This window comes from Salvelinus alpinus, chromosome 3 (assembly GCF_045679555.1).
Source record: "Salvelinus alpinus chromosome 3, SLU_Salpinus.1, whole genome shotgun sequence".
In the NCBI taxonomy this organism is placed as follows: Eukaryota; Metazoa; Chordata; class Actinopteri; order Salmoniformes; family Salmonidae; genus Salvelinus; species Salvelinus alpinus.
The window spans coordinates 21243188-21256281 of record NC_092088.1 but is presented as its reverse complement, the minus strand read 5'-3'; the positions used below and the strand labels follow the sequence as shown (position 1 = coordinate 21256281).

Below are 13094 nucleotides of genomic sequence, written 5' to 3'. Positions count from 1 at the left end.
GCACCAGTAAGAAAAATATTTCCCGCCCATGACGTTTTCAGAGTAAAATGCTGTGTTAGTTGATACTCTATATCATTAAATAGGCCTTTTGTATTTTAATACAATTACAGTACAGTAATAAGAGATTCTAAAATAAGAGCCTACCTCTCTCAAACACAAGATGGCATACTAGGGCATACAATTGTAATTAGTAGACAGATTACAGCAGCATCAGTGATATAGACTGTCAGTCATGAACCTATATGTTGAGTTTATTTTGCCAGTGTTCAGTAGGCCTAATTCCAAGAAACTAAAAGTGCTGAGAGTGTTTTTGTCATATGTTCATCATCATCCATATGGTCAGTCAATGGTACAAATTCTGTAACAGGGAGTTGAGTTGAGTCAAAAATTTACAGGCTGTCTTGAAAAAAAAAAGTTTTTTATTTTTTACATCCTATTATTTTTGACATACAAAAACTACCCAAAGTCAAATGGCAGGCCTGCATGTAGCTAGGCTGAGTTGTTGACAACCGGAAGCTCCGATTTTCAGGGGAAATGGAAGAGCGCACCTGTGATGCAACTTCCACCTTTGGAAGTTAACAAGGCCACACTCTATCTTTAAAAAAATAAATTAAAAAAAAGTTGTTTTTTAAATGTACAAATATCAACAAACAAAAGAGGAATTGTCACATGCAAACGCCACACTCTATCATAACTCCTTCACCTTTACTGGATTGTTTGAACAGTGCAGAGAACCTTCCCCAACTGTTTTTTTTATTATTTTTTATTCTTGTCCGGACCAGAATGTTGGGGATCTAGTTTCAGGTGTTTCTTTTAGGCCTGCTATTTAGATTAGTCTGCACATAAATTGTAAGCTATGAATGTTTCCTTATATGGCATAATTATTGGGAATCATTTGAGGCCCCGACTAGGCATACTGAATTGGATTTGAAGAACTTGTCAAAATGACTAGTCACCCGAGAAGTGTATAAAACTTTTCAGTTGTCATGGGAATTGTACTGTTTTCAAAATGTACACATGACAAGTTTAGACCAACACTTCTGACCAGGGGGTGGAGCGTTGCGAGGCGGGTAGGATTCTACTCGTCTGTATAGAGTCGAGACGAGAAATTCAAGGAAAGGGCTCTTTTGATAGGCGTTTAGTGTAACGGGAGTCCGGACAATACCCTTTCGGCGAATGCAACAAGTGTCTGGATATGAAAGCATATTCTGAACTAACCATTCCTATTTGAAACCGTCCGTTATATTGAGAACAAATAATTAGATACGTTTTGCTATAAGTTTGGCTGTTTTGTATCGTTTCCTTAATTTTTTGCAGCTCATTCAAAATGAGTAAAAAATAACATCGTATCACTTGTACTGTTGACTAACGTTACTTGAATGAAGACAATGCTCCTCGACCATTTGGAGCTTGAATAGGTGCACTGACCAGCTCGCCATTGTTTACCTGGTGTCGCGGAGGACCACTTCAAAACAGTGAAGTTGTCTTATACAAAAAAGTATTTTCTTCTGAACCGATTTTTAAAAAACCAAAATACAACATGGCAGAACACGAGAGTCTGGAGTTTGGAAAGGCTGACTTTGTTCTTCTGGACAATGTTTCTTTGGAGGAATTCATGGCTAACCTCAAGCTCAGGTAGGCAGTGGCGTCCACCACGGTCGTTCACCTCAATGAGGCGAGACGTAGCCTGCTGGTTCAGGAAAGCCATGTTTCCTTGTCTGATGGACGCATTTTATAGTACTAAGCCTAAATAATGATACTTTTTTGTTCGTTCAATTAGGCCACTATGTGTATAGGACTGACTAATGTATGAGTTGTTTTCAAGCACCACATGTGCAGGAGTGCTTGCTGTTCATTTTGACAGGTCAGAGTTGCAGTGCTACATTCCTACACCACACCTTACAATATAATTGTCAGATTTGTTTCTTTTTAGTTGGCTGTGCCAGACTGCCAGTGCCTTAGCCGAGGCTACTATTTAATGACTCTCTCAGAGTAATATGAATGGAATTCCCATTCAATTATGGAGTGCACATCTTGCAGAGCAACATTTGTTTATCACTAGCCACGTTTCCATCGATCCATTCCATGCGGATGAATTATAACCTGATGAAAAAGAAGCCACGAGCAGGCTGATGAAAACATTACATTGTTTTTGCCGTTTGATAAAGTGAAATAATATTGCTCTTCTCCATAATAATCTCATAATGTAGGTACCCTACCCGCACTGTATCCGCGAGTAGTTGACTAGAGCGCATGTACCTAGACCAGCGTGGGCACATTTGCTATATAACGCAACAGTTTTTGTGACAAAACCATCAGTAGAGTTGAAAATGCGATGGAAACCAATTGAACTTGTATTTTTAATTCGGTACATGGGAATTTAACGGCAAAAGTACTTTTATGCGCACCACGTCATCACCCACATACTTTTATCCGAAAAAAATCAGTGTGATCGCTGACGGGGAAAATGCTCATATTGTGTTATGCAGAATTTTTAATATTCGTATGAAAATCTGTCGCAAATTGGATGCAAACCTAGCTATAGATGTCCCAGTTATTCATTGTCATTTGACGGATGAAACACGGAAGAGCAGTTCTATTACATGGCCTTTACTACAGGAATTGACCTATCATGTGAAAACTTTCTCATGTTTTGTCTGCATACATGATTAAAAAAAAATAATGTATGCAGACAAAACATGAGGAAGTTTTCATAGTTTCCTCTTGGACCCTATTCTGTCCTAACACAGCATTCCTCAGAGATGTTGTCTTTGTCAGACTGGTAATTATATGAGCCATGCTGTGTGTGAATGGGGCTCCACCCAAGGAATCACGGTGCTCCCAATGAAAAGCGTCATCCGAACACACAGATTGTCCAAGGCTATTTTTGCATCGTGAGTGGTTTGTGGGATGATGCCAACGAAGCATGGTATGTTTGAGAAAGTGAATGTGGGAAAGATTCAGTCACTCACTGCCCTGGCCCTGTGTACCTGTCCTCTGCTGCAGCTGCATGCAACTTTGCATGTGGTTTCTGACACCATCGATTTTCAGGGTGGGGACTTGTGGATGGGAGTCCTTTTTTATGTAATGCTCATTGTAGTAGCCTACTCCTGTTTGACTTGAATATGGACAGAGATGATTCTAGTAGAATTCTCAAATCATTTTCTGTTCTGATAATGCAATGAAATTAGTTGGAACAATATTGAAGTCTGTTTTCCTAAGCACCTCTAGCCTACATCAAAGTGCAAGTCACACTACCTTATTGCTGATGTCAATGAAAGATGTCAACACCTTGACCTGTTCGAATTACTGCAGGTAATGGCGACGAGCTGAACTTTAGCATACTCGCTTAACGTAACCACGTTTGAGACTTTTATGGAAATAACCTCTAAATATTTGGAACATTATAGACCACAGGAGGTTGGTGGCACCTTAATCGGGGAGAATGGGCTCGTGGTAATGGCTGGAGCAGAATGAGTGGAATGGTATCAAATACATCAAACACATGGTTTCCAGGTGTATACCATTCCATTTGCTCCGTTCCGGCCATTATTATGAGCCGTTCTCCACTCAACAGCCTCCTGTGTTATAGACATGACAATGGCAGAGAACCAGACTTGAGGATCTAGTTTCCTGAAGATCAGTTATATAGCTTACCAAAAGACCTTCCTTTCTAGGCGGCCTCTCCAATGGTTGTTTCTGCACAAATAAACATCCATATAACTTGTCATCCTTTAATGGGCCTCAACCCAGTCAATATTCTCTTGCTATCTGAACTATAGTATGTATACAAACCGCTGTTTGTAATTCATGCATGGAAATGGGAAACATGCAGCTCTGTTATTGAATGCATGTGTAAACTGACATAGGCCTACATCTTATATGTCTGAAATTATCTTTATCATACGTAACGTTGGTGCCAAGTCATTTGTTTTACCCAGAGGACTCCAAGAACAGTTTTGGAGACCCCTGGGTAAAACAAATGACTTGGCACCAACGTTGCGTATGATAAAGATAACCAACGGGTCTCCAAACCTGTTCTTGGAGTCCTACCCATCTGTAGGTTTTCACTCCAACCCCAGTTGTAACGAACCTGATTAATCTTCTCAATTGTTAGAATCAGGGGTGCTAGATTAGGGTTGGAGCGAAAATCTACAGGATGGGAGCTCTCCAAGAGCAGGGTTGGCGAGCCCTGGTTGTAACTGAGTGGAGAAAGTTCCCTCCAACTTAACTCTGGACCTAGAAGCCAGTACCACTGTGTTTTTTCATTGTTCCCCTCTAATCAGGGACTGATGTAGACCTGGGACACCAGGTGTGTGCAATTATCAGGTAGAAAACCAGCAGGCTCTGGACCTTGTAGGGTCAGAGTTGAATACCTCTGAGAAAGTGGATTTGGGAACTTTTTGACAGACCACAGACAGACCATGTAGTTCAGTACGAGTCTTTTCACAGACACACGTCTAAAGCTGTCCTCACAATTATTAGATTTTATTGGTGTTTCTATCCTGATAAGCATCCAGTTTATAACGTAGCTGTTTGCATTTAATAGCCAGGCAGCAGGATCTGCATGCATCATTTTCCTAGCTCTCCCTGGACCTACTGTTTGTTTTCCCTCCAGCTGGACAAGCCAGAGTGGAGAGGATGTGTGCAAATTGTTATTTGCAGAGTGTGTGACCGACCAGGAGCACTTCCTCCTCCTGTCCCTTCTCATCCTGTGTGTGAGTGTGCGTGTGCGTAGCAGGGTGAAGGAGGCGTAGAGAAACACTTGGAGAAGGGATACACCGACAGAGTACATGAGGCATCTATTTGCCTCCTTCAATAGCTATTTTAAGGTGTGAAATTTCCCAAATATCCACTTTCAATGCCATCATGGCTCTCGGGGGTGTATTTTGCGGTCAGCCCATGATAGCCATGTTGAGTCGCTAATCAGAATCTATCCCCTAGTGACTATATGATAAATTATGTGGAGTAGCCTGCTTAGTTTTCGTCTTCTTTTGGCCAGAGTGCTTGTCCAGTTCACATTTACTTTGTTTGACTGAATGTTGAGCAGTCTGGCCTCAGGGAGCACAGTGCCAAGGAACTTCCTAAATATAACCCCAACAGATGCCCAATCTCTTTGGAAACGTTCCATATGAAAACAGTGAAACTCCAGTAAAGGTCTTGGGAATTTGCTTTAATGGACCAGTCAGCAGATATGAAGCCTCTGCAGCACATTGGAACTGAGCAAATAAACCATTGTGATCCAATCTAACAATGGTGGAAACTGTAAAGGAATGGTGGTAGTCTCAAATAAGTTTTTTTCCCTCATGTCTGATTCTGGAACCTCCTTATGGGGGTGGGGTGTACACAAATACTCTTCTTTGGAGCACAATGTTATCACTGTTCACTGTTTGTCTTTATATGGCACTTTGGCAGTGTTGTTTTGTCTGTTGCTGGGTCTGCAGGGTACTTTTTTGGCAAACCGCTACCATTTCCAAAATGATTAGTATTTATTTTTTTATTCTTCCAAAACGGGCATCCCACATACTGCAGATGAAATAGTTGATAACCACTCTACTTGTCAGTAGCTAAAATTTTTCTCTTCTCTCACTGATGCCCAAACCTCCATCCTCGTTCTAGATCTTGCCTTTATATGTCAGTCTCTCCTGGCTCAAAGTTGAGGAGAGATTGACTGCATCGCTATTGGTCTTTGTGCAGTTGGCACACAGTTCGGACACTCATTGGTACAACACAAGACATGCAACCAGAGGCCTCTTCACAGTTCCCAGGTCCAGAACGGAGGTTGTGAAATGCACAGTATTAAATAGAGCCATGACTACATGGAACTCTCTGCCACCCCAGGTAACTCAAGCTAGCAATAAAACCAGTTTAAAAAAACAGATACAAGAACACCTTACTGCACAAAGGGGACTGTGAAGAGACACAGCCATTTTATTTATCTTCTTTTGTAATTTCCACTGTACTATGTATTCGACCAATATATTGTGTATATGTACTGATATGTAGGCAATGTGTGATGTTTTAAATGTACAGTGCATTCGAAAAGTATTCACACCCCTGGACTTTTTCCACATTTTGTTACGTTACAGCCTTATTCTAAAATAAAAAATAAATAAAAATCCTTCATCAATCTACACACAATACCCCATAATGACAAAGCAAAAACAGTTTTTTTTTTTTTTCCAAATGTGTATATATAATTGTTTAAATAAATACCTTATTTAGATACGTATTCAGATCCTTTGCTAAGAGACTCGAAATTGAGCTCTGGTGCATCCTGTTTCCACCTGTGGTTAATTCAATTGATTGGATATGATTTGGAAAGGCACACACCTGTCTATACAAGGTCCCACCATTGTCAGTGTGTATCAGAGCAAAAACTAAGCCATGAGGTATAAGGAATTGTCCTTAGAGCGCTTAGACAGGATTGTGTGCAGGCACAGATCTGGGGAGGGGTACAACAACATTCCTGCAGCATTGAAGGACCCCAAGAAGACAGTGGCCTCCATCATTCTTAAAAGGAAGCCGTTTGGAACCACCAACACTCTTCCTAGAGCTGGCCGCCCAGCCAAACTGAGTAATCGGGCGAGAAGGGCCTTGGTCAGGGAGGTGACCAAGAACCTGATGGTCACTCTGACATAGGTCCAGAGTTCCTCTGTGGCAATGAGAGAACCTTCCAGAAGGACAACTATCTCTGCAGCACTCCACAAATCAGGCCTTTATGGTAGAGTGGCCAGATGGAAGCCACTCCTCAGTAAATGGCACATGACATCCCGTCTGGAGTTTGCCAAAAGGCACCTAAAGACTCTCAGACCATGAGAAACAAGATTCTCTAGTCTGATGAAACCAAGATCGAACTCTTTGGCCTGAATGGCAAGCGTCACATCTGGAAGAAACCTGGCCCCATCCCTACAGTCAAGCGTAGTGGAAGCATCATCCTGTGGGGATGATTTTCAGGGACTGGGAGACTAGTCAGGATTGAGGGAAAGATGAACAGAGCTAAGTACAGAGAGGTCCTTGATGAAAATCTGCTATAGAGCGCTCAGGACCTCAGACTGGGGGCGAAGGTTCACCTTCCAACAGGACAACAACCCTAAGCACACGGCCAAGACAACGCAGGAGGGGCTTCGGGACAAGTCTCTGAATGTCTTTGAGTACCCCAGCCAGAGCCCGGAATTAAACCCGATCGAACATCTCTGGAGAGACCTGAAACTAGCTGTGCAGCGACGCTCCCCATCCAACCTGACAGAGCTTGAGAGGATCTGCAGAGAAGAATGGGAGAAACTCCCCAAATACAGCTGTGCCAAGCTTGTAGCCTCATACTCAAGAAGACTCAATGCTGTAATCGCTGCCAAAGGTGCTTCAACAAAGTACTGAGTAAAGTGATATTTCAGTTAAATTTTTAATACATTGGCAAAAATGTTTAAACCTGTTTTCGCTTTGTCATTATGGGGTATTGTGTGTAGGTTGGGGGGGGGGGGGGGGACAATTTAATACATTTTAGAATGAGGCTGTAACAAAATGTGGAAAAAGTGAAGGGGTCTGAATACTTTCCGAATGCACTGTATTTCAGGCCTTGACTATAAAAATGTTCTGTACTGTTTTATGTGGACCCTAAGTAGCTGATGCGTTTGCAGTGGCTAATGGGGATCCTAATAAATACCAAATTGAGACATTTATTCGAAAATGTGTACTTTAATTATTTTATTAATGAGAAAAATAGTTACAACTAGCCTTATAGTGACCCTGCCATCAACACTACTGTAGTTGGGTTGGTTAGATTAGGATACAGGTTTCTTTTGCCAGCCAAGAGATAATGCCTTTACATCTAATCAAAACATGAAGATGGTGGTAACCCTTGTTGGGGACATCATGACTTAGGGACTACCGTATTCTTTTTTTGTGTAGTATACAAAGCTACTCTTCTGTGTCTATCATCGTTTCAATTGGTTTGATCTTTGAACTCCTAAGAGGGGTTCGGGGGATTGGAAAAGGAAGGAGACAAAAATATGGCGTCTGGAGGAAGGCAAAGGGAAGCTGCCTTTTCCCATTGACATTTCCCTTTCTTTGGCCTCACATTTCATTGTTTTCTGTTCTCTCGAAGCCTGAATATTGGCTGAAACTATCTGACAGGGCACAATGTCTTGAGATTTAAAGTCCTACTGAAGTTATGATGACAAGCTTAAAATAATAACACTCGGATGACATGAGGAATAGGCTCATGTACAGTACACAGAACTGGCGCTCCACTTCCTGCTCGGAGTGGGACTGTATCTGCATGAAAGCACCTCCCAATTCCTCAGGGAGAGTTGTTAGAGTCCACTCTGGCTAGGAAAGGCATACTCTGCGAAATTGAGTTTGTGTGTGTCTGGTCTACCATTGAGCCTCACTGTAACCCAGTATCTGCAGTGTATCCTACGGATATAAAGGAGAATTGTGCTTGTTTTTTTACAACCTAATCTCTATTTTATAGATGGGTCCAGATACTTTTTTTTAGCAATTTCACTTGTTTTTCAGAAACTTAGCCCAACCTGCGATTCACTTTCTCATCCTCGTTGTGCAGTACGGGGGTTCTGAAAAACACGAACACATGCTCCAAAAATACTAAAATAAGTCCATTTTCGAAATGCTCTCAGTATAGTGATGCAGGTCTTTAGATGTTGTACACATGTAATTGTCATTCTGAATTTTATCTGCAACATATTCCATTTTGTTGCAACTCGAGTGACTGTTCATTCTAGCAGCAGGCTACGTGGAGAATGGAACAGCTGGATAGGGGAAACCGCTCGAGTCACACAAAATAAAATACACCGGCTGGAAACACCTGCATCACTATACTGAGTGTTTCCATTTCTAAAAAGACGTATTTGGGTGTTTTTGGAGCATTTGTTCAAGCTTGTTCAGAGCCCCTGTACTGCACAACAAGGATGAGGAAGTGAATTGCTGGTTGGGGTAAGTTTCTCAAGAAGTAAAATCGCAAGTGTCTGGACCCTTCTATAACATGCTATTTACATAAACATTCAGATTTGGTTGTAAAAAAAGCTAACTTCTCCTTTAACCATTATGAAAGTGCTGGACAAATAGGGCCTGGCAGCTTCTCCCATTTCAGGCGTGTTAATTTGTTGCCGTAACAGCAGATTTAGTCGTCGAATAGGTGCGACACACCGAACATAGCAACTCAACTCCCTCCCTGCAGAGTAAACACAGGGATCAAAGTCTCTCCACAGTTCAGGTGCAGTGAGCAGAAGCAGACGAGAGGTTGAAGGTTCTGATTCCTCTTCCTGTTATACAGTATCGGTCTAATATACACTGAACAAAAATATAAACTCAACCTGCAACAATTTCAAAGATTTTCCTGAGTTACAGTTCATAAGGAAATCAGTCAATTGAAATAAATAAATGAGTCCCTAATCTATGGATTTCACATGATTGGAATACAGATATGCAGTTGTTGGTCACAGATACCTTTAAAAAAAAAAGTAGGTGTGGATCAGAAAACCAGTCAGTATCTGGTGTGATCACCATTTGTCTCATGCAGCACGACACATCTCCTTTCAATAGAGTTGATCAGGCTGTTGATTGTGGCCTGTGGAATGTTGTCCCACTCCTCTTCAATGACTGCGAAGTTTCTGGATATTGGCGGGAACTGGCTGTTGTTCACGTCGAACCAGAGCATCCTGAACATGCTCAACGGGTGACATGTCTGGTGAGTATGCAGGCCATGGAAGAACTGGGCCATTTTCAGCTTCCAGGAATTGTGTGCAGATCCTTGCGACATGGGGCCGTGCATTATCATGCTAAAACGTGATGGTGGCAGATAAATGGCACGATAATGGGCCTCAGGATCTCGTCACAGTATCTCTGCATTCCAATTGCCATCGATAAAATGCAATTGTGTTCGTTGTCCGTAGCTTTTGCCTGACAAATTCTCTAAAACGATGGAGGCAGTTTAATTCTTTCAATTCTCTGGCAACAGCTCTGGTGGACATTCCTGCGGTCAGCATGCCAATTGCATGCTACCTCAACTTGAGACATCTGTGGCATTGTGTTGTGTGACAAAACTGCATATTTTAGAGTGGCCTTTTATTGTCCCCAGCACAAGGTGCACCTGTAATGGTCATGCTGTTTAATCAGCTTCTTGATATGCCACACCTGTTAGGTGGATGGATTATCTTGGCAAAGGAGAAATGGTGTGGATGATTTCTGGGATCTTTTATTTCAGCTCAGGAAACATGGGACCAACACTTTACATGTTGCGTTTATATACAATACCAGTCAATCTTCAAGGGTTTTTCTTTTCTTTTCACTATTTTCTACATTGTAGAATAATAGTGAAGACATCAAAACTATGAAATAACATATATGTAATCATGTGTTATTGGTAATCATGGGGTGGCAGGTAGTTTAGTGGTTAGAGCGTTGGACTAGTAACCGAAAGTTTTGCAAGATCGAATCCCCGAGCTGACAAAGTAAAAAAAATCGGTCATTCTGCCCCTGATCAAGGCAGTTAACCCACTGTTCCTAGGCCGTCATTAAGAATTTGTTCTTAACTGACTTGCCTAGTTAAATAAAGGTAAAATGAATAACAAAGAAACTGTTAAACAAATCAAAATATATTTTATATTTGAGATTCTTCAAATTAGCCACCCTTTGCCTTGATGATAGCTTTGCATACTTTTGGCATTCTCTCAACCAGCTTCAACCAGCTTTTCCAACCTTCTTGAAGGAGTTCCCACATATACTGAGCACTTGTTGGCTGCTTTTCCTTCACTCTGTGGTCCAACTCATCCCAAACCATCTCAATTGGTTTGAGGTCGATTGATTGTGGAGGCTAGGTCATCTGATGCAGCACTCCATCACTCTTCTTCTTGGTCAAATAGCCCTTACACAGCCTGGAGGTTTGTTGGGTCAGTGTCCTGTTAAAAAACAAATGATAGTCCCACTAAGTGCAAACCAGATGGGATGGCGTATCGCTGCAGAATGCTGTGGTAGCCATGCTGGTTAAGTGTGCCTTGAATTCTAAATAAATCACAGACAGTGTCACCAGCAAAGTACTATCACACCTCCTCCTCCATGCTTCACGGTGGACTGTCGTTTCTCTTTGCTTACTTGAGCTGTTCTTTGCATAATATGGACTTGGTTTTTTACCAAATAGGGCTATCTTCACAACACAATTGATTGGCTCAAACACATTAAAAAGACAAGAACATTTGTGGAATTTCTTTCATCACATTTCCTTCACTCCAATGGAGTTAATACAGTATGGTAGCACTTGGCCAAGGGCCATTCTTGTGCCAGATCTTACAAATTGTTAGCCTTAGTTCTTCCCCTGACAAAAACAAACTAAAGGAGAACACGTTGTCCTGACAGACACTGCTTAACCCTGGAGCTAAAATTAAAATGGCCGATAACACGCCACATGTTTGATCCCAAACCCTCCTATTAAAGATTTTTCCCTGAGTGGCAGTCGCTATTAATAGATTCAGAAATCGTCCTGTTTTTCTGCTTCTCACTTGCCTTTGCCCAGCTGAAAGTTCATCTTGCACAGTGAAGGTGAATGGATGTCAATGAAAACAGTTGACTAGAAGGAGACTTTGACAATGTCACACCGCAAGATCAGTGCCAAATCAAAATCAAATCAAACAGGATAGTAGCTGCACACTAATCTGATGAAATCGGCAGCAAACTGTATTCATCCAGGTTTCTGAACTAGACTACTCTGAGTACTCTGCCTCTTTTTTTCAGCACCGTTTGAGACAGTATTTGAGACCCCTCCCTAGCCTATTATACAGTACTCCCCCTCCCTATTTCCCTGACTGTTGCTGGTTCAGTACCTCAGTATTCGCTACAACCTGCCTTCTCTCTTGCCAAGATAATTATTTGTTAATAATGAAAAAGTTAGGACCAGCACATACAGCAGGGCTGGGAATTGCCAGGGACCTCATGTAACGGATAAACTGTTACACTCACAATACAATATTGTCTCAATACTTAGGTGCCGATACGATATGTATTGCGATTCTCAAGATTCCACATATATTGCGATTTGATACTGCGATTTGATGTTCCAAACATATTGCTCACTATATGTCTGCTGCAGAGGGAGGAGAGAGCATGAGAAAATTAGGTTTGCTCAGTCATGGAAATAAAAGTGCTATAAACATGTTGGCTCACTATTAAGATGCACTAAGCAGAAATCTATCCGCCATTTCCTGGTTGCTCAAAGTTTTCTTAATTTCAGTTTATGTGACAAAATAAGCAAGCATAGTTTAGAGAATGATTGTACCATCTAAACCGCTGTGAAATATATTTTCCATAACCAAAAATATTGTATTTTCAGCTGTTTTGAAGCTAGTGTACAAAGCCGAAAGTAAAAGACGCAAAAACTAAACTTAAGAACGGAAAGCATAGAAATAGCGCACATAGAAACGATATACCGCATCTTAGACTTGCTTTCAATGACAGATCTATAACTCATATTTCTATATGAATTTGGTCAGGTTGCCCAAAAAGTTACATATTGCAGATTCAAAAAGATGTCCAACCTATGAATAGTTTGTTCTCCCTTCGTCACTCGGTCGCGTCATGCTATTGTCATGAATGTTCTCAAGCCGCCCTCTATCGGTGCGCGCCAAAGTGGTGATAACCTCCCTCCAGAATGACTGAGCTTAACTACTATTTAATCTAAATCACACTATAGTGCCTGGAAATACAATGACATTGCTAAAGTAGTCAAATATTTAATAGGAAACAACTTTGCCAGCATTATCATGTCGTCAAATTTACTTTAGACAGATGTCAATGTTGTCATATAGCAAATTTAGTCAAAAATAGCTAGCAATGCTAATGTTAGCTAGCTAAAATCCTCACCTCTATCCCAAACGTTATACTGCATCTAAAGTCTATCTGGTGACATCAAAATAATGACAAAAGGTTTTCTTACTAATTATTTGCCTCCTTTTGAATGTCATTGTATTTCCAAGTCACTGTAATGCACTTTTGATGAAATCTTCATCAGCGCTCATTGATGATGTATTGAGTAGAATGCTCAGTCGGGCACCAGTCCAAAACAAATGTTCAAAACAATATTGTGA

At 41.2% G+C, this 13094-nt stretch overlaps 1 protein-coding gene across 1 annotated transcript in view; it reads left to right on the top strand.

Moving 5' to 3' along the window:
• The first annotated feature begins 8 nt into the window (after nt 1-8).
• The window catches only part of LOC139570237 (unconventional myosin-Id-like), a 120583-nt gene continuing 107497 nt past the window's right edge, over nt 9-13094 (top strand). The window contains exon 1 of the mRNA XM_071391943.1: nt 9-1635. Coding sequence (XP_071248044.1) covers nt 1541-1635 — 95 coding nt within the window. The 5' untranslated portion in view covers nt 9-1540. The remainder of the gene's footprint in view (nt 1636-13094) is intronic.